The following is a 22,082-nucleotide window of genomic DNA, read 5'->3' on the forward strand; positions in this document are numbered from 1 at the left end:
GCTGTCGCCTCACAGCTAGAAGTTCCTGAGTTCGATTCCCGCCTGGGACGCTGTGGGTGCTGGGGTTGTGTCCCCCCCATATCTTCAGTGCCTACTGCCCAGGTGGGGTATCTCGTCGTAAGGGCCTTTCTCTCTGTGTGGAGTTTGCATGTTCTCCCCGTGCTCCCCCAGGGGGTTCCTCCGTATGTAACCCCCCCACTAAAAACATGCAGAAGATCGTCATCGTCATCCGACCAGTGACGACAACATCTGAAGTTGGTCCCCGGGCGCTGGAAAGAAAAAGCGACCACTGCTCCTGGCCTGCCCACTGGAGGAAAGGACATGCCTGGATGGGTTAAATGCAGAGGACAAATTTCACAGGCCACCGTCAGCATGAGTGTGTGTTGTGGCTGCATGTATGTGTTGAAGTGTTCGTGTGACAATAGAAGACGGGCTTGTCCGTCTACTAACTGTTAAAAAAAACTTAACTGTTAACGCCCACTCGCTCGCTCACTCTGGACATACTGCTATTCAAACATGCGCTGCTCTGCCAGTGACACGCACATAGCACTAGGGGGCGTGCGTGGTTAAGATCCGGTTGCGCGGCCGCTTGACAATTGTCTTCATACATACACCCCATCCGCAGAACGTGTGGATATCTTCAGGAGTTCAGTGCATGTCTGAAAAGAGCTTATGAAACGTTGTGGAAGAGACCTTCATCTGGTGCATGTTTGGCAAATTGTATTCAAATTGAAAAAAGCATAACTGATACAGGGAAACACATGATATGAAACATATAGTGTGTTTCCCTGTATCAGCATATAGTGTGTGATGTGTGTTGACGCACGGCACATTATGTTGAATCGGCCATTGTTAAATTGAGTTGGGAAAGGTCCTGTGCTGTTTATCCCTTCTTCACCCAACCATGAATAGCAAGTTTGTGCCAAGTGGTTGATGTTTTGAGGCCCACTAAACGGATCCAGACTCCAGGGTTTAGGTGGAGTCCTGATGTTTTGAGGCCCACTAAACGGATCCAGACTCCAGAGTTTAGGTGGAGTCCTGATGTTTTGAGGCCCACTAAACGGATCCAGACTCCAGAGTTTAGGTGGAGTCCTGTGGTTAGCGTTTAGTCTGAATGACAACCAAGAACATTCATTGGCTCACGCGCTATGTAATCAACTTCAGCACAAATGGCATACAAAACCGTTTACAGTCTATTCTGTGATCCCGTTAAACTCAGCCTATAGATTTGAGTGTTTACAAAATGTATATAGGCTACTTTTCTTTTTAACAAAGTTTCCAACTGTTTAAAACCATAGGCGTAGTAGAGCATGCAAACCTCTGTGTGTTTGTTATCCTCGAGCGAAGCTCCAAAGAATATTGACTTGTGCTAAGAGAGAATGTGTCAAGCTCATAATGTATGTCACCAATATGTCTGCCTGTCTCTAAACCCTCGCAAACATCCCACAACCCAGACAACCCCATTCATCTGTAATTATTATGAAACTGAACCATAACATGTCCAACTGTGTGTGTGTGTATGTGCGTGTGTGTCTGTGTGTGTGTGTGTGTGTGTGTGTGCGCGTGCGTGCATGTCTGCGTGTGTGCGTGCGTGTGTGTGTGTGTGTATGTGTGTGTGTGTTGATATTGAATCCGTGTGTCAAGCCATTTCTCTAAGCCCATCAGAGCACTTGGCAGTGGAAAGCCCAAACAGTGAGCCACAGAATGTTAGTTTGAGCGTAGTTAGAAAGTGCTTGGCAGCACCATGAGAGAGCTTATTAGAAACAGTGGTGTGGCTGCAAAAAGCAGATTGGACTGAAACGTGCATCTGTAGCCTGGTGGTCCAGAAGCATCTGTAGCCTGGTGGTCCAGAAGCATCTGTAGCCTGGTGGTCCAGAAGCATCTGTAGCCTGGTGGTCCAGAAGCATCTGTAGCCTGGTGGTCCAGAAGCATCTGTAGCCTGGGCTCCAGAAGCATCTGTAGCCTGGTCTGGTGGTCCAGAAACATCTGTAGCCTGGTGGTCCAGAAGCATCTGTAGCCTGGTGGTCCAGAAGCATCTGTAGCCTGGTGGTCCAGAAGCATCTGTAGCCTGGGCTCCAGAAGCATCTGTAGCCTGGTGGTCCAGAAGCATCTGTAGCCTGGTGGTCCAGAAACATCTGTAGCCTGGTGGTCCAGAAGCATCTGTAGCCTGGTGGTCCAGAAACATCTGTAGCCTGGTGGTCCAGAAACATCTGTAGCCTGGTGGTCCAGAAGCATCTGTAGCCTGGTGGTCCAGAAGCATCTGTAGCCTGGGCTCCAGAAGCATCTGTAGCCTGGTGGTCCAGAAGCATCTGTAGCCTGGGCTCCAGAAGCATCTGTAGCCTGGTGGTCCAGAAGCATCTGTAGCCTGGTGGTCCAGAAGCATCTGTAGCCTGGTGCTCCAGAAGCATCTGTAGCCTGGTGGTCCAGAAGCATTCTGCTGCTTCACGGCCTGGCCCGGATGTACCCCTCAAAAACAAAAAAATCCTCGACCAAATAGAGATGAAACGAATGATGAACCATGATCAAATTCCTTGCAATTAGTATTAGTTTCACATTTTAATTCTCTTTAAAACCGTGTTTGATTACCGCGCTTTGGAGAACACGGTAAATACTGTCCATGATCAACCAAAGTTAGCAACAGTCTCCCGGATGGGTCTGAGTCTTTACTATAACACTTTGGTCAAGTGATTTTGTGAGTGTATCAGCACTTTCTGGGTCTGAGACGAGTCTTCAGTGTAAAACTTCTTGAAATTATTTCAGCGAGTGTATCAGTGCTTTTTGAACGTGATGATTTTGGTCACCACAATCGTGATATGAATTTTTCACAACACTTCATCAGTACCAAACAGGAGGATTTATAAACTCTCTGTAGAATAACTTGTCAGTCATTGTGTGGCCTCTGTCTTGCAATCCTCTTGTGTTGTCTTTCCAAAGTGTCTCTCAGGCAGTATTATAATATGCCTTATGTTTATCTGAGGCATCATTCTTCTTCTCTGCTGCTTTAAATCCTCATCTTCCCCTCCCAGTTGGTCATTTGTTTTTGTCAGCAGCAGCAGACTGGCTGACAGGGGTTGCTGTGCACTGCCCCCTTGTGTTAGCCATGGGATGCTGCACTGTCCAATAGAGGAGATACAAATAAAATGCTTAGCAGCATTGCGCCTGTTTGGAGTGTGGCACTTGGATTAGATCAAGTCTCCAGCCCCCGCAGCCATCACCAAGCAGCGGCTGGCACTGCTGCTGTTTACTCAGCAGGGGGCACTCTGCTCCTCCTCCAGCAGCACACACACACACACACACACACACACACACACACACACACACACACACACACACACACACACACACACACACCCTGGCATTCTGAACACCTCGCACTGCTTACCCCCCCTGCATCCGTTGTGGGTGCCACATCAAAGCCGGCCTGTTTGCATTAGCCTCCGTCTGAGTCCCAGATGCGCCTAGTTTCATCATCTATAGCAGCCAGGGGCTTTCAACTGGTGGTCCGTCCCTGAAGGCATTGCAGGTGGTCCCTGTCCATGTGTTCAATAATGTAGTTTCCATGTCATTTCAGCCCCTTTCCTCACACCAGTGGTCCTCAGATTGCTTCTTAGTCAGAATGGTGGTCCCTTCATCACAATCAGTTGAAACCCCCTCATGTCTAGGCTGAAGCACAGGATTCCTTTTGGAAGATGCCTTTTAAACCTACACAGAGAGACAGTGCGACGTGCTCTTTGACTCTCACTCTGCTTTTTGTCTCTTCCCTAGGACCTGCTAGACCACTCCTGCACTTCAGGAAGTGGGTCTGGACTGCCATTCCTTGTTCAGAGAACTGTTGCTCGACAGATCACGCTCAATGAGTGTGTGGGTAAGTGTCCAGTGAAGAGTGCGTTTTCACTTGTACAGTAGAAGGGCTTGGTCCATTTGGAACTATTTGGGTTGCAAAACAGGCCAGCGCTGTGGGGGCATTCTGAAAAACAGCCAGAACTGTCCCGGCAAGCAAGTCCCCAGAGGCAAAATTGCACAAATCTGATTTTATGAGGTCTAGACCAGTATCTTAAAGGAACACTCCGCCCATTTTCAACCAGCTTTGTATCATTAGAACATCAGTAGTATATCAGAAAACTGTAAAGTGTTTTGAAGTCTGTCATTTAATTTGACAGTTATTGAGTGTTAAAGTGTGGACCAGTGACATCACTGGTCCACACTAACTCAAATTAAGAACTCATTAACTCAAATCAACTCTCAATAACTGTCAAACTATTCATCATTCATCTAGTTTGACAGTTATTGAGAGTTGATTTGAGTTAATGAGTTATTAATTTGAGTTAGTGTGGACCAGTGATGTCACTGGTCCACACTTTAACACTCAATAACTGTCAAATTAAATGACAGACTTCAAAACAGTTTACAGTTTTCTGATATACTACTGATGTTCTAATGATACAAAGCTGGTTGAAAATGGGCAGAGTGTTCCTTTAAGTGTCAGTGAAAACATCCAATGAACAAATATTTTGCTGTAATGTCATTGGGTTGTAGTTATCAGTGTGAAAGGTTCATCCAGTTGAGTAAGAAAAGATTGAAGAAATGTTAGTTTACGGTCAACACTTTTTTGTACCACTCGCATTGAATGTTGTTACTTCCAAACTGTCAAAGGAAATCCAAACACATTCTCATTTGTGTTGAATAACACATTCTTGCAGTGTGAAATCTGACCTATGGATACTAACCTACGTGTGTGTTATACTAGTATCTGCTGGCTGTGTGTACCTATGGATACTAACCTACGTGCGTGTTATACTAGTACCTGCTGGCTGTGTGTAGTCACTACGTGTGTGTTATACTAGTACCTGCTGGCTGTGTGTAGTCACTACGTGTGTGTTATACTAGTACCTGCTGGCTGTGTGTAGTCATTCCTGCTGTGTGTCTACCTGACAGGTAAGGGCCGTTATGGTGAGGTGTGGAGGGGTCAGTGGCAGGGAGAGAGTGTTGCTGTGAAGATCTTCTCCTCCAGAGATGAGAAATCCTGGTTCCGAGAGACTGAGATCTACAACACAGTGCTGCTGAGACACGAGAACATCCTGGGTATGTAGCATATTTCACATCAAACTCTGCAATGGAAATCTGGTACTGCAGGACACTATGGATATGGTACTGCAGGACACTATGGATATGGTACATTGTATACAGGACAACATGTTGTCATTGTGTCTGTCTGAACAAATCCTTGTGAACACAGTAACTCAAGAACACATGATAAACAGTTCATACTTGGACCAAAGTTCCCCCCTATAGAGTAGAATTTGGGCGTCAAATAAATTTGCAGAATTTCTTCCATAGTCTTTAGTGTATATTGTTTTATTGATGAGCGGGAAAAACGAGTCTGTTACTGTATGTGTTAACTGCTTAATAGCATTTATTTGGTCTAATTCCTAAAGTATTTAACGTGTATATGTTTTCAATAGCACATGCCTAAAACAAAGTTGTGACAATGTTTCTCTTTGAAATGGTTGGTTTACCTATTCAAGATAATAGGGTGATGCGGAAATGGCAGTAAAAATGGCCGGGAACGTTAATTTATGCACAAATTTACTCGTCTCATGATTTATTGGCTTGTCATTTTTAAAAAGTGGGTCCCCAGAAAAAAGTTTGGGAAAAACACCGGAGTCGACGATCTGATTAGATTTTGGAGCATCTTGGTGCACCTTAAAGCTTTACGATAAAGAGTTGATTTTAATAGCACCCATGTATTATGTGAAAAGTATGTTAAAAGAAATATTTGCAAATTCATGCATTAATTAGTTTCCTTCATTACGGGACATATGTTTAATAGCTCAAGAACAATACATGGTAGAAACCTCATACTTGCACCACATGTTCCCTCTATAGGGTAGCTGATCTGATCTGATTTTGCAGCACCTTGATAAATTAATAAGGAAAAAATATGTTCTTAAAACTGCCAAACTTCTTAATGCGATCATTTGATATATGGAGTTCATATTACTACTGCGTATGTGTTATGTGAAGAGAAGAATGTCGATGTAGAAATATAAAAATGAATGCATTCATTATCTTAATTAATGACTGCTTTAGCATAGCATGGCTATGTTTAGCTGGTTGTGGCAGGACATTAGGCAGACAGTGTGCCCCTTTTTTCTTTTTTTTCTTCACAAAAAAAAAGTAATTTTAGTGTCTTAACGTTACTGTTTAGACTTTAGAGGACTGTCAACCAGACACATCTCATATCACGTGTTCTTCTTTGTCTTAGCCGGTAGTTTGATTTGACCATAGTGCCATGTGTTGATGTCAACTTTAAGTAAAATTTATTACATTGATATATTTTTCTCTCAACCCAGGCTTCATAGCTTCAGACATGACCTCCAGGAACTCCAGCACTCAGCTGTGGCTGATCACTCACTTCCATGAGATGGGCTCCCTGTATGACTACCTTCAGCTCAGCACCCTAGATGCTTCCAGCTGCCTCCGGATGGCGCTCTCCATTGCGAGTGGCTTGGCGCACCTCCACGTGGAGATCTTCGGCACTCAGGGCAAACCAGCAATTGCCCACCGGGACCTTAAGAGCAAAAATATACTGGTTAACAAGAATGGACAGTGCTGCATCGCTGACCTGGGTGAGAATACTGATGGATTCCTTTGATGCTGCTGATGGCACTTGTATTAGAGGACATTTTCTAACTCTTAGGAATAGTTATTATAACTAATTAACTAATAACTCATTAATATAATATATGAATATGGGTGGCAGTAGCTCAGGAGGTAGTGCTGTCGCCTGGGAACCGGAAGGTTCCCTGCTCGAGGGAGGCTCCTCCCCGACAGCATGTCGAAGTGTCCTGGTCAAGAGCTTTGAGTAGTTGCTTTGAGTAGTTGGTGGACTAAAAATGGCTCTATAAATACAGTCCATTTACCTACCTTCCATTTGTTGAAAAGGTTCTGCATCATTTTCCGCCATCAGGATTTGGACAAGATGTACCTGAGATACATCTGCTCTCCTGCTCGAGCCTGGTCTCTCATCACGCCATTTAGCCACAGTTATTTTTCAATTACAGGAAGGACAGATTCTGCGACAGGTGCCATGCAGCCCCTGAGAAAAAACACATTAGGGAAGCACTCAGATATAAATGTATCTAATACAGCAGTGGCCCATGACGTGCTCAAGCTAAAATACAAGCTAATTCAGGTAGCAGCGCTAATGTGTCTCATTCCTGCTCTGGGCTGACGTACTATGCTGTCCTGAAAAACAACTCGAGAGCTGTTTTTCTCCCAAGAGAGCTGTGTGAAGTACATCCTGTGTACAAGCCACATGTCTGCATTTAAATAAATAAGGTGTTTGTAGGCTTGCTCAGTTTCCCTCACCTCAGAAGTTGATGAAAGCTCAATGTGTAATTTAACATTCCGTGTTAAATTCAAGATTCAAGATTTTGATGTCACTCAAGTACCCACGTGTGAAATTCTTATGCTGCAGGCTACGTTACAGACAAGGTGCAGCAGGTAAAATAGGTGCAAAATCACAGCAGTAGTTAACTAGGGCAAACAATGTAAACAGTGTACTGTATGTAAATAGAATAATAAGGTATTAAAAAAGAATAAGATGGAATAGATATAAACGTGTCCTGGGGCCGGTTGCACCAACTGGTCTTAACTATGCCTGGTCGTAACTCCTACGTCGGTCTTAGTTAAGACCATGGACTTACGCCTGTTGCACCAACACGGCTTACGTCTGGTCTTAACTATGCTGGTCGTAGCAATGCGCGTCCATGTGAATTGCCAGGGAATGCACCCTGATTGGATGATGTTGCAAAAAATGTGCCTCGCGACCTGCTTGGAGCGCACTGTGCCACTACGCTCTCTCAGCCACTACTGTAAAACACCCTCCCTCCTCCCACCCTCCCTCGCTCCGGGGGAAAGATGGCGGCGATTGAGCCAGAAAGACAGTCTGAATGAAATTGAATGTAACGTTCCCAATTCTATGTATTACATTCTAAAAAACTAATGGCAACATTTTGGAAGGCTAAGCCACACAACTAGTTAGTTATAATCTAACGTCGTGCTTTCAAAGACGGCGAACTGGCGGTGTTACGACGATGACGGTCAAAAAGGTCTCCGCGGAGATCTCTGTTACAGGCAGGCTCTACGCCTCCTCCTGACCAGGCGTAGGAGTTACGCCTGGTCGTAGTGAAAATAAGGCTTAAGCCGTCTTGGGGCAACCGGCGTAGCTGTTAGGTCGTAAAGTTACGACCAACTTAGCTTAAGACCAGTGTAAGACCAGTTGGTGCAACCGGCCCCTGATGTGCAAAGAGGTGTGCAAATGTCAATAATCCAGGTTTATTGAGGGTTTATTTATTGAGGAGTCTCATAGCCTGCGGAAAGAAACTGTCCCGCAAGCGGTTTGTGCGTGCTTTCGGGCCCCGTATCTTCTACCTGAGGGCAACAGGGAGAACAGGCTGTTGTGCGGGTGGATGTATCGTAACAACGAGTGTCCCTGTGTTTTCATGCCAGGTCTGGCTGTCATGCACTTCCAAGACACCAACGAGCTGGACGTGGGGAACAACCCTAAAGTAGGCACAAAGCGCTACATGGCCCCAGAGGTGCTGGACGACTCCATCCAGATGGACTGCTTCGAGTCCTACAAGAGAGTGGACATCTGGGCGCTGGGCCTGGTGCTGTGGGAGATCGCCAGGAGGACCGTCAGCAATGGTCAGTGCAGCTTCACTCCACGTGATGTTCCTCTCTTCCAAATACTGGATGCCTTATTTGATCCCATCAGTTTGGGGTGTCTGTCGGCCGGGCTTGCATATGTATACAGTATATACAGTATATACACATATATATATATATGTGTATATATATACACATATATATATGTGTATATACAGTATATACACATACACATATGTATACAGTATATATATACACATATATATATATGTGTATATACTGTATATACACATATATATATGTGTATATATATACACATATATATATGTGTATATATATATGTGTATATATATACACATATGTGTATATACTATGTATATATATGCATATGGATATTGGCTTCAGCGATTATACAGACTTGGGCAGCGTCATTACTAGTATTTTGTTTTTGTATTTAAAAGATAAGATGAATTCATTTTGGATATCACATTTTTAGAGAAAGCCCTGTGAACATAGACACATTGTTATTAGACCTAGCCAATGTTTTGAAATTCTTTTTGTTTTATCGACAATTATAATAGGAACTGGGCTTTCAACAATACGTTCGATGTTGGTTTATGCCGCACACATAAACCTTACATGCGTTTCCCCCCATTTTGCTCCACAGTTGCATCAGTGAGTGCTTGTCATTTTTCATAAACGATATTTTATACTGTGCTCAGAGGGTTGTGATTTTGATGGCTGATGCTTGCCTCCTCTGCTCTACACTTAGGCATCGTGGAAGACTACAAGCCACCTTTCCATGACGTGGTCCCTAGTGATCCCAGTTTTGAGGATATGAAGAAGGTTGTGTGTGTGGACCAGCAGAGGCCCAACATCCCAAACAGATGGTTCTCAGACCCAGTGAGTCGTCTTTAACTGGCATAAACACATTTCTCTACTTCAACTGTGCATTCTTGTATCCCTAAAGCTGCTTTAAAGCCCCAACATGTAGGAATCTGCTGAGCAGTAGCAACAGTGGCCTCTGCTGCCACAAGTGGTAAATACAGGACGCTGTTTGTACGTTCAGATATCAGCCTTATTTGACTCTTTCTGCTTATATGATGTACTTTGATAACCTTTTTTGCAGTGTTCATAACTGATTCACTGGAGAGAGAAAAATTGCTCCAAATATCCCCAAATGTTGTGTCAACTTGTTTATTGAAACAAGTTGCTAATCAAGCTAGCTAGCTAGCGATAAACACATTTCACTTGCTATTAGGGATGCACCGATATGAAAATTTCGGCCGATGCCGATATCCGATATTAACATTGCTGTTATGGCCGATAACCGATATTTACCGATGTCAATATGATCTGTATAAAAACACATTTCTATGATAATAAAATTTTGTAGATACTGAAAAACACATGTAAACACTGAATTTGAAAAAGTAATGCATTTCTTTATTTCAAAAACATTTGTAAAAGCCCATAAATCATAGATTTACTGCATTATTTCATCTCAATGTGAAGAATTTGGCTGATACCGATAACCGATATTAACATTGCAACATCGGACCGATACCGATATGTTAGAAAATGACTAACATCGGCCGATACCGATATGATTGCCGATATATCGTGCATCCCTACTTGCTATACGTTCTTCACAATAAAAGCATCCTGTTAGTTTGTCAGAGGAAAGCTTTTAATATGAAGGAGCTGCAGCAGGAAATGGCATTACATCCGGGTAACTTTACTACTCAGAGAAAAGTTAAAAACACGCACATCCAGGTCGAATCCTGCAGGTGCAGAGCTGGAGAGAGGCTGGAACAGTGAATAAATAAAACAGCTCGCACACTGCATGGGCTTCAGTGAAAGGATGTATTGCACGTTACCACCAACGGTGCAATAAATCTTTTCACTGGAGCCCATGCAGTGTGCGAGCTGTTTTATTTATTCAACTTTACTACTCCGACCTGTTACCTGGTACAGGTAAACAGTCTTTCGGGGTGCGGAGTGGGAATGACAGAGACACCATTCTCCCTATTAGAACTTAGTCACTACACCATCAAAATGATTGAAAAGCTTTTATATTAAGGTACCAAAAAAAGTGACATATTGGGGCTTTAAAAACAACTCTTTAGTGGTAAATGTGTGAAGTGAAGAGAAAACAACAATGCTTCTGGTATTCAGAAATATAGATCTTTATGATCATGTATTCTGCTGTTGACACACTTCTAATAGCGCTCCCTCCCCTCTCATTCATTTCCAGACTTTAACGTCCATGGCTAAACTTATGAAGGAGTGCTGGTACCAGAACCCATCGGCCAGATTAACGGCATTACGCATCAAAAAGACTCTGACAAAGATCGACAACTCTCTGGACAAAATCAAAACAGACATTTGAGCCTTGCCTGTGGAGGTGGGGCAGACATACTAAGAGGGTGGACCATCTAGAAAGATCTGAGAAGACAGAGACTGGATGCGCTCAGTGCCCTTATAGTGGCACATTGTATTTATTTTAAAACACTTGGCGGGACAAATTTTGGCATCCAAAGATGGCTTACAGGGCATTTCTAAGACTGCCAAAGGTCTTGGATATTAAGATACTATCTATTCATCTTAAGACATAGGAGCTGAGCTGCTGGCAATGTTCTTCAAGGAAGAAACTGTTACCTGGGCATTTTAACGAGGCTTGCTTTTGTTTAGAACTGCAGATTTTGTGACACATTTTTATCTAGTTTGAAAAATGGCTGAGATTTTGCAATTTAACTCTTATCAATTTCATTCCACTGGTAGTCGTCACATTCTGCATTTGCATTGTGGTGAATGCGTTTGTTGGGAAATGAATTCAACCTGCCAATTTAGTCTCTATACTTCGATCAGAGCATGGAAACAGAGTCCCAACAACAGTGAAGTCCAACGCGCTTCAGCCAAGTTTAGAATAAGAGGCTCCTGGTGCTCAACACTAGAGGGCAGTATACTGTACAGAGACGGGCTTTGAACCTGGGCACCTCACACAGACTACCTGAAGTCATACACTGGAGCACTCATTCAGTCTGCACCTTCATTGCAGAGGGTGACTGATGTTTCAACAGGTGTCTCTCCTCCTCAGAGTCAAACAGAACAATGAAAAAGGGGCGGTATATAAATGATATTCTCCCACATATAGTGATGTCATTAACAGCCATTTGAAAAATAAGAAAAAAGAAAACTTGTGGCATTCATGTCGTCTTATGAGGTGTGATGAATGCCATGATTCCCCCCCTTATTTTTCGAAATGGCTATTAATGACATCACTATGTGGGAGGATGTATAATACACTTCATTTTTTCATTCTTCTGTTTGACACTGAGGATGACAGACACCTGTCGAAACGTCAGTCGCCCCCTGCAATAAAGGTGCAGCCTGAATGAGTCCAGTGTATGACTTCAGGTAGTCTGTGTGAGGTGCCCACGTTCAAAGGCTCTCCTGAGTGTTATGTGTTACTTTGACTGCATCTTCTCATCCACCGCTGTTTACAAGGCTGCCGGAACAAGTTCCTTGGGATTTCATCAGTCCTGTAACATTATTTAGTTGTACAGCTGCAGTTAGAGGCGCTTCTCCTTTCCTGAGATGTCGTCCAACTCAACGGACCCTGTTGCAAAACTTTTGTATATCACCACCATGCATTTGACATTGCATTATGTACCTGTACTATGTTCTTGTTTCTTCAGCTTTACAGAGACAAATGCTAAAAGAACAAGTCAAATATTTGCTAGATGATGCTGACCTCTATTCGTCCGGGGGCAGAAAGTAAGCCTGTAAAGCGATACTGTCTTAACGCGTGCATTGTTGTCGTAATGCGTGCTTTGTCAAGTCATTGAAGTCAAACTTCAGCCTTTTTTTATTTCTTTAATATTTTATATCAATTAGTGATTTCTATTAATTAAATAGAAAAAGTGTAATATGTTATCTGTCTCATTTGTCTTGATGCTGTAGTGTAGTGCACCGGCGGCTCACCCGAGGCTCGCCAGCCACATACGCCTCTTCTGTGTCTGTGTGTGTGTGTGTGTGTGTGTGTGTGTGTGTGTGCGCGTGCGCGTGCGTGCGTGCCACTTCAAACCAATATTTACCTTTTGGAGAGAGCGGGAAAGGCAGCTAACCACCAATCACCTTGGAAATGGAAAGAAAATAATTGTGATTTTGCTGTTGAGTGTTTTGACATTTTCGTGGAAGACAAGTTTGCTCTAAAAAATGTCAGTAAGCCCGATGACGAACACAAGACCAGCAATTTACGGAAAAAGCACAAATTAGACACCTTGAAAGGTGAAGCATAAAAACAGACTCTGTTGTTCTGAAGATTTGCCAAGCTCTCAAACAGTGACGCTTGCATCATATCAAGAGGTGTGGTGATGTGTTTGAACAGCCTGATAAGACCCTGCTGTACGCTCTCCAATGGACTTTTGGTTATTTTTTCTTTTCTTTTTTCCAAATCATCAAAGGGTTCATTTGAATAATATCTTATTTTCACCTCTCATTTTGACACATTCTCCTCAGTGGGCTTGGATGAATAGACAATCATTATTATAGTTGTGACTAATAGTGACTCTAATTATTCACGGCAAACAATACCTTGTGATGACGCAGTTTTGAATTCAACAGCACTTCAATTCATTTGTTCAGTCTGCGGTTTCAGATCGGACCTCTTACGAGATGCTCCACCACTTAACTAAAGCCCAAATTCCCCCTAGCAGAAAGGCATGTTTGGTGTTTACACTGTACAAACGTCACTCAGTCAAGTATATGACACATACTGATCCATTTCCATACTGTACACACAGGGCCGGCCCTGCACATCTGGGGGCCCTAAGCATGATAAGTTTGGGTGTATACAAATTTATATTACAATTATTTTAAGCAGAAAATAATGATAATGCTAAGTGTAAATTCATGTAAATCCAGGGGTAAATTACGTTATTTACAGTTTTAGGTTTAGTTCGAGATTGGTTCCCACTGGCGGCCACGTAAGAAAAAATGCTGCCATCACATTGAAATGGTCACTATGGTTAGTAAAAAAAATCTATATATCAATATTGAATCGATATTCATTTGAAGGAACTGATATCGATTCATAAATCCCAATATCAATCTTTTAATATAATGACTTTTCCCGTGGATGCTTGAAGCTTTAACCTCGTTAGACTTGCGTGGTTTTGTTCTTAACTCATTGAATGCCATGGACGGACATGTTCGTCATTTCAAATAGTAACGTAGAGTGCCAAGGACGGACATGTTCGTCAATTGCGTTTTTTGACGGTGGGGCGTCGATCAAAGCCTTCTGCCTCTCCTGTACAAATATTATAGCTATTGGAGGTCTATAACCTATTTTACAGAACCCTTAGGTGGCGACAGTGCTCTCCACATAACAGAAAGGCAAGGAAAAAACAAAGAAGAAGTCGTTATGGAAACGGAAATCGCATCGCATCCGTATGCATCGATATGCTGAAGCACGTTACTGCAGCTGTGCCTGCAGCAGCCAATCTGCTCCCACAATTGAGCCGCTCCGTGTCGGTTGCGACAGCACATCCGCACATCCACACCGTGGAGTTGTTATTATTCTCAACTGGAAGCATCATTGCCGGTGACAAACACACGCGGAACGCTGTAAAAAAGCTGGATGTTGCGCACAGCAAACTCAGCAGAGAGCCACCACAGACAGGAGGAGGAGTGTGCAGTTGAGGCGGGGCGGGGCGGGGCGGGGGGGGGGGGGGGGGGGGCACGCAGAGCAGCACGCAACACCCAGACAGACCCAGGCAGCAGGACAGGATTGACAAACGCAAGCCAGAATATCCGATGCCCACCAGCAGCAAGATTCAGAGTCAGTGATGTGCTTGAAATGTTTAATTTCACAAAAGGCCAATTATCTCAGCTTCTAGAAAAAAATTGCTGTTTTTGGATGAATCAAGCTATTTTCTCCGGCTCATAACTAAAGAACGGAAAATGGGATCAATAAACTTTTTTTTGCAGATGATAGAATAGAGTCTCATCGTTCTTTGTGCGTGTTCAGTGTTTACATAGTAATATCACACAATATTCTGTGGGCCTCGAGAAATCACTGAAAACGCTCTGAAACTCTGGCACTGGGAGCGTCCGTTCTCCAAAAGTGGCTGGCACTCAATGAGTTAATGCAACAAGATCTCCTAAACATCTGTAAACATCAATATTTTTAATAATGCACCAGGTTCATTGTAAAATTTACCATATTAGTTCTTTGAGAATCTCTTTCATATCCAAGCAAAATTAGTATTGTAACTGATATCGAATCATATCGTATCTGGAATCGAGTTGAATCGGGAAATCCGTGGCGATACCTATGGTCGATACCTAGCCCTACACACATGAATGGGCTCTTTGGATTCTCAAGAGTCAGTGTCTGATGAAGAGCGTCATGCTAAGAGTCAGTCTGTGTCTGATGAAGAGCGCCATGCTAAGAGTCAGTCTGTGTCTGATGAAGAGTGTCATGCTAAGAGTCAGTCTCAGTGTCTGATGAAGAGCGTCATGCTAAGAGTCAGTGTCTGATGAAGAGCGTCATGCTAAGAGTCAGTCTGTGTCTGATGAAGAGTGTCATGCTAAGAGTCAGTCTCAGTGTCTGATGAAGAGTGTCATGCTAAGAGTCAGTCTGTGTCTGATGAAGAGCATCATGCTAAGAGTCAGTCTCAGTGTCTGATGAAGAGTGTCATGCTAAGAGTCAGTGTCAGTGTCTGATGAAGAGTGTCATGCTAAGAGTCAGTCTCAGTGTCTGATGAAGAGCGTCATGCTAAGAGTCAGTCTCTGTGTCTGATGAAGAGCGTCATGCTAAGAGTCAGTGTCTGATGAAGAGTGTCATGCTAAGAGTCAGTCTCAGTGTCTGATGAAGAGCGTCATGCTAAGAGTCAGTCTCTGTGTCTGATGAAGAGCGTCATGCTAAGAGTCAGTCTCTGTGTCTGATGAAGAGCGTCATGCTAAGAGTCAGTCTCTGTGTCTGATGAAGAGCGTCATGCTAAGAGTCAGTCTCAGTGTCTGATGAAGAGCGCCATGCTAAGAGTCAGTCTCTGTGTCTGATGAAGAGCGTCATGCTAAGAGTCAGTCTCTGTGTCTGATGAAGAGCGTCATGCTAAGAGTCAGTCTGTGTCTGATGAAGAGTGTCATGCTAAGAGTCAGTGTCAGTGTCTGATGAAGAGCATCATGCTAAGAGTCAGTCTGTGTCTGATGAAGAGCGTCATGCTAAGAGTCAGTCTCAGTGTCTGATGAAGAGCATCATGCTAAGAGTCAGTCTCAGTGTCTGATGAAGAGCGTCATGCTAAGAGTCAGTCTGTGTCTGATGAAGAGCATCATGCTAAGAGTCAGTCTGTGTCTGATGAAGAGCGTCATGCTAAGAGTCAGTCTGTGTCTGATGAAGAGCATCATGCTAAGAGTCAGTCTGTGTCTGATGAAGAGCGTCATGCTAAGAGTCAGTCTGTGTCTGATGAAGAGCATCATGCTAAGAGTCAGTCTCAGTGTCTGATGAAGAGCGTCATGCTAAGAGTCAGTGTCTGATGAAGAGCGTCATGCTAAGAGTCAGTCTCAGTGTCTGATGAAGAGCGTCATGCTAAGAGTCAGTCTCAGTGTCTGATGAAGAGCGTCATGCTAAGAGTCTGTGTCTGATGAAGAGCGTCATGCTAAGAGTCAGTCTGTGTCTGATGAAGAGCGTCATGCTAAGAGTCAGTGTCTGATGAAGAGCATCATGCTAAGAGTCAGTCTCAGTGTCTGATGAAGAGCGTCATGCTAAGAGTCAGTCTCAGTGTCTGATGAAGAGCGTCATGCTAAGAGTCAGTCTCAGTGTCTGATGAAGAGCGTCATGCTAAGAGTCAGTCTCAGTGTCTGATGAAGAGCGTCATGCTAAGAGTCAGTCTCAGTGTCTGATGAAGAGCATCATGCTAAGAGTCAGTGTCTGATGAAGAGCGTCATGCTAAGAGTCAGTGTCTGATGAAGAGCGTCATGCTAAGAGTCAGTCTCAGTGTCTGATGAAGAGCGTCATGCTAAGAGTCAGTCTCAGTGTCTGATGAAGAGTGTCATGCTAAGAGTCAGTCTCAGTGTCTGATGAAGAGCATCATGCTAAGAGTCAGTCTCAGTGTCTGATGAAGAGCGTCATGCTAAGAGTCAGTCTCAGTGTCTGATGAAGAGCGTCATGCTAAGAGTCAGTGTCTGATGAAGAGCGTCATGCTAAGAGTCAGTGTCTGATGAAGAGCGTCATGCACCTCCGTCGTACGCGTGCTAGCAGGAAAGCCACCAGGACGCACCAATTTCATCTTTTATATTTTTCGCTTGTCTCGTTGTCTGTACTTTTGAATCTGAAAACTTTTACCTTTACCGTATTATTATTACTCTGTAAAGCACTTTGAACTGCCCCCATCAGTGCAGGAAATGTGCTATACAAAAGCTGCCTTGCCATACTGTGATGAAAATTTGTGTCAGACAATGCTAATTACGGGCCTATTTAAGCCATGACATGTGGAGCTCCGGAAATCATTCATTTCTAAGGAAGGGTTGAGTCTCTTTGTGTCGTTGAGCAAAGAGACCAAGCTAAAAATATGTCCATGACATCAGGTTCAGTTAGTGAGAGAAAAGTTGACTGTACTGTAGACTGCGGAATCAAGTCACCATATTGAACAGGGTGAAGAAGAGAGAATTCTATCAGCAAAGAATAAAAGGAGTCCAATATGACGGTAAAAAGCATAAAATAATGTGTTGAATGATATTATGGGTACTCATTACCCTACTGTTCTCTTTGATCAAATTGGATTTTGTTCTGATATTAATCCATACAGGACGAGAACAGCCACTGCTGGACTACTTTCATTACTGTGCCCTAGAACTAATGCAATGAAAAAGACTATTATACATAGTCCAGGCAAAATAAGGTTTGACCTTAAACTAATTGCAACATAATTTATTTCCACATTTTTATGTTTATATTGATGCCCGAAACACTATAGTAAAAATCCCAGAAAATCCCATTAGTGGAAGTATGTTAAAATGACGTTTTTTCAAAATGGCTGCCATTATTACAATTTTGGCCATATCTTGATTCCAAATAGACCTAGAATTACAAATTTTCTGTCTATTTCAACATTTTTTGGGGCAAGGAATCCACAGAAATGGTTGTTGAGTCTCTAAGTAGAACAGATTTGTATTTTCTCATGTAAGTATGTAGTTGTCGTAATACAACATGGCATTTCTCACAATGTTAGCTACAACTTCGTATTTGTTAATCATACACATTTTGGGTGATACCCACCCATTACCCTTGAGCATATTGAAGTGCTTGCCATTGAAAAAAGAAAAAAAAGTTTGTTATATATATCATATTTCCAATTAAAAATGTGTTACGGTAATGAATTTATTCCCTCAGTGTCTGGAAATACATCAAAAATGTGCATAATCTATCTGGGAGCTAGGGCTCTGTTTGTTTGTCTGTCCGTCTGTCGCACTGATGACATCATCAGTGATGTCATGAATCCACTCACTCTCACACACACACACACACACACACACACACACACACACAAAGTCTCAGTGATGATGTCATCAGTGATGTCATACAGTGTGACATCAGTGATGTCAGAGGCATTGTGATATCATCAGTGATGTCATAAGAGGTTGTGATGTCATCAGTGATGTCATAAAAGCAGTTTTGACATAATCAGTGATGTCATAAGGGCAAAATCAAGTCCCAGGGGCAGACACTGAAAGAAGTGGAAGTCTGGCTTCAGTCTTCAGCCATGGACAGCTGTATGTTACCAGCTCCAGGACAGGTGATCCAACATCCCTGAAGTATGCCATCAAGGAGCAGCCAGGGCGAGGCCACGTAGCGTCCGAGCTGTGTATGCGAGATGCAGGGCCAGCTCGGCGAGCTGCAAGGCAGGCAGGCGAGCCCGCGTAGCAAGCGAGAGGCCTGGCCCTAGTGGATTATAATTTCAAATTGAATGGTGAAATTAGTTCCTTGATATAAATGGGGGGGGGGGGGGGATTGTATGTCTGATCTTTGAGTTTTGCTATGAGTTGTACCATGTTCATGAGAATCACCCACCTGTGGTATTCTCAATCCTCCCATAGGACATGGATGAAAGGTCAAGGGTCTCTGATTTCCCCATGTGGATATTGATGTGTCCAACTGCTGCTATGATGTCACAGCTATCAGAGGTACTGGTTTGGCTCTCTGGTGTAACTCCAGCTATAAGGCCCATACCATGTAATGTGTTGTGGCCATCAATGGTTCTGATGTTATGGTCAACATTATCAGAATCAGAATCAGAATCACTTTTATTGCCACAGTATGCAAATTACATACGAGGAATTTGTCTTAGTGTCTGTATGCAGCGTAGCGGTCACATCAATATACAGAGATAAGAAGTAGGAAGATAACTAAAGACAATCACAAAGTTGCAAGTGCAATCAAATCAAGTAAATATATACAATATGTACATGAGTGGTGAAGTGTTCTGTGGATGATGAATATAAATTTACGTTGAATTTACATGATAGATAGATAGATATGCTTTATTCCAGACTCAAGGTCCATACAAGAATACAATCAAATACACACAATACAAAAAAGATTAAAATAAAAACACAAAATAAAAAATAGTCTAGTGACTCATTTTAAAAGACACCTATACCAGTGCTCCCAAAGCTGAGACGTGCAGTGTGTGGCACTGTACGCGCAATGTTCACCAGCACCACAACAAGTTGATTTTCAGAATCATTTAACCGACAGATAAACCTGTACATTACATTTCTCAAGACAGCTTGCAGTGTGTTCACTCCAGCACTCACAAACATCTCACTCGCACTAGTCCATCTGGGCCTTTTTAGCAGTATTCTCAGAGCATCATTATATGCCACTTGCAGTCTCTGAAGGCTGTCTTTTTTATAGTTCAACCACAGATGTGCAGTGTACAAAGGTGAACAGTACGCTGTAAACAGAGTCAGCTTCACTCCATCAGTGCAACAACCAAATTTACGTGACAATACATTTGCTCGCACATACAACATACGACACTGACGATAAATGTCCTCGTCATCTGTCAGTTGGTCTGTGATCACGTGACCAAGATATTTCACTTCACTGCAGACATTCAGAACATTACCAGACAGTTTAAAGTCAAGAAAGGTCATACGTCTATCTTCCACGGTTCTGCAAATCATAATAGCACTTTTTGAATCGTTATATTTTACATCCTGTTGTTCCCCAAACACAGAGCACACATTAAGGAGCTGCTGCAGACCGGCTGAGCTCGGGCTAAAAATGACTCAATCATCCTCGTACATAAGATGGTTCATCACTGTACTGCCGACCATACAGCCAGTTTTACATAGGCTTCATTTACATGATAGATCGTTCATGTAGAAATTGAATAAAACAGGAGACAAAATGCTCCCCTGTCTCACCCCATTACTGACATGAAGAGGAGCAGACATACAGTTGTCCCATTTAACCTGCATGGTCTGTTGGGCATACCAATAGGACAGGATGCTGACTATATATTTAGGGACACCAGCTGCACTCAATTTTTTAAATAATTTCCCATGATTCACCCGATCAAATGCCTTAGACGCATCTAAAAAACACATAAAAACAGATGAATTTTTTCTCTTATAGTTACTCAGCAATTATATGCACATATCCGTACCATGTCTCGGTTTAAACCCAAATTGATTATCTGTAGAAATCATCAATTCTTCGATCCTGTCCAGGAGAATTCGTTCAACCACTTTCGATAATATATTCGCAAGAGCGATAGGTCTATAGTGATCTGAGCAACCCACTTTTCCTGCTTTATCCTTAACCACAGGAACCAGCAGCACAGTCATCATAGAAGTGGAGCTAACCTTGGGCTTGCAAATTTAAGATGTTCAGCGGAGACAGAATCCATACCTGTTGTTTTATTAACTGATAGGTTTTTAATAGCTTGAAAAACCTCATGAGTCTTGATAGTATCTACACTTTCGACATTAGCTACTTGAGAGCCTTTAGTCTGGACACAGTTAAACAATTTACTATAATGCTGTCGCCAGAGCTCAGCAATAGCATTTGCTCCAGAAACTCCATCTACATGGTAAGGAAGGTTTGCAGTTATTAATGTTTCACCTCTTTCCAGAAAACTTTACTATCATTATTTAAAAGTTTCTTGGCCATAGAGTTAGCTCTCAAACATTGCTCGTTTTTACTAATGAAACGTATTGCATATTTATATTTTGCGTTTGTACTCTTCTTATATTCAAAAATGGGCCCCTGTCTAGGTTTACCAGCCATTGCGCAGGATTTAGTAGCTTCACGAGCTTCAGCATAGAATTCAGCCACATAAGTATTCCAACCAGGCCGGACTTTACCTCTCTTTTTACACTTAAGGTGAGGCTTACTGGCTTCAAGTAAAGCTGAGACAATATCTGTATACATTGCAGAAATATCTGCTCTATGTTTGGTGTTAGTACAATTACTGTTTTTACACATGAGTGCCTCTCTAGACAGATACAGTATATATTGCTCAATAATTGATCAATGTATTCACAATAAGAAACAATGTCTTCACATGAGAGGACCAGTCCAATTGATCAAGATTAGAATTGTTTGCACATGTTGCAGTTGCAGGTATGTACTCAAATCTAATAACCATCTTTACAGGAATGGATACATCACATAACATTTCCATGTGTGCCACAGATGTGTGAGCATCAGCTGTAGAGAGGCAATGGTCTAACCAACATGTGGTATGCCAGGCCTCACTCATACTGTATGTGTGTAGCTTTCGGCTGACAATAACTCTCTGCTAGAGAGTATTCAATTACTATCTCTACAGAGATTTACAGACTGAGTTAAATAGACGTTAAATAGGCAGTGGATTTACATGAATTTACAGTCGGAGTTAAATAAGAGTTTACATTGAATGTACATGAAATGTACAGGCTAAGTTAAATAGGCATTAAATGTGCAGGGAATTTACATGAATTTACAGTCCCAGTTAAACAGGCATTACATTAGATATGAGTTACAGTTTTATGGAGGGGGGGAAGTGCAGTTGAATTTAAGAGGAGGTAGTGAGTTTGTGTGTGTGTGTGTGGGGGGTGGGGGGGGGGGGGGGGGTTGTTGGTGAGGTCCTTGGCGGAAGGGGTTTCCGGGCCTTGTTGGTGAGGCTGATGGCGGTTGGGAAGAAGCTGGTCTTGTGGCGGGTGGTTCTGGTCTTGGCAGACCTCAGTCTCTTGCCGTGGGGGAGTGTCTTAAAGAGTTTGTGGCCAGGGTGGGAGGGGTCAGCCATGATCTTGCGAGACCGCTTCAGTGTCCTGGCTGCATGCAGGTCCTGGAGGGATGGCAGGTTGCAGGTTATCAGCAAATGTACTGAATGAAGTGGCCTTGAACATGGCCA

The 22,082-nt window shown here is 42.9% G+C and overlaps 1 protein-coding gene across 1 annotated transcript in view; it reads left to right on the forward strand.

Annotated features, from left to right (window-relative positions):
- LOC310781796 (activin receptor type-1-like) overlaps window positions 1–12,530 on the forward strand; it is a 78,205-nt gene extending 65,675 nt beyond the window's left edge. Inside the window, exons 7-12 of the mRNA XM_083642424.1 lie at window positions 3,766–3,865; window positions 4,936–5,082; window positions 6,354–6,629; window positions 8,515–8,712; window positions 9,446–9,576; window positions 10,931–12,530. Of these exons, the coding sequence (XP_083498550.1) occupies window positions 3,766–3,865; window positions 4,936–5,082; window positions 6,354–6,629; window positions 8,515–8,712; window positions 9,446–9,576; window positions 10,931–11,065 (987 nt within the window). The 3' untranslated portion in view covers window positions 11,066–12,530. The remainder of the gene's footprint in view (window positions 1–3,765; window positions 3,866–4,935; window positions 5,083–6,353; window positions 6,630–8,514; window positions 8,713–9,445; window positions 9,577–10,930) is intronic.
- Window positions 12,531–22,082: the final 9,552 nt, after the last annotated feature.

Source organism: Poromitra crassiceps (genome assembly GCF_964638095.1).
Source record: "Poromitra crassiceps genome assembly, chromosome: 8".
Taxonomy (NCBI): domain Eukaryota; kingdom Metazoa; phylum Chordata; class Actinopteri; order Beryciformes; family Melamphaidae; genus Poromitra; species Poromitra crassiceps.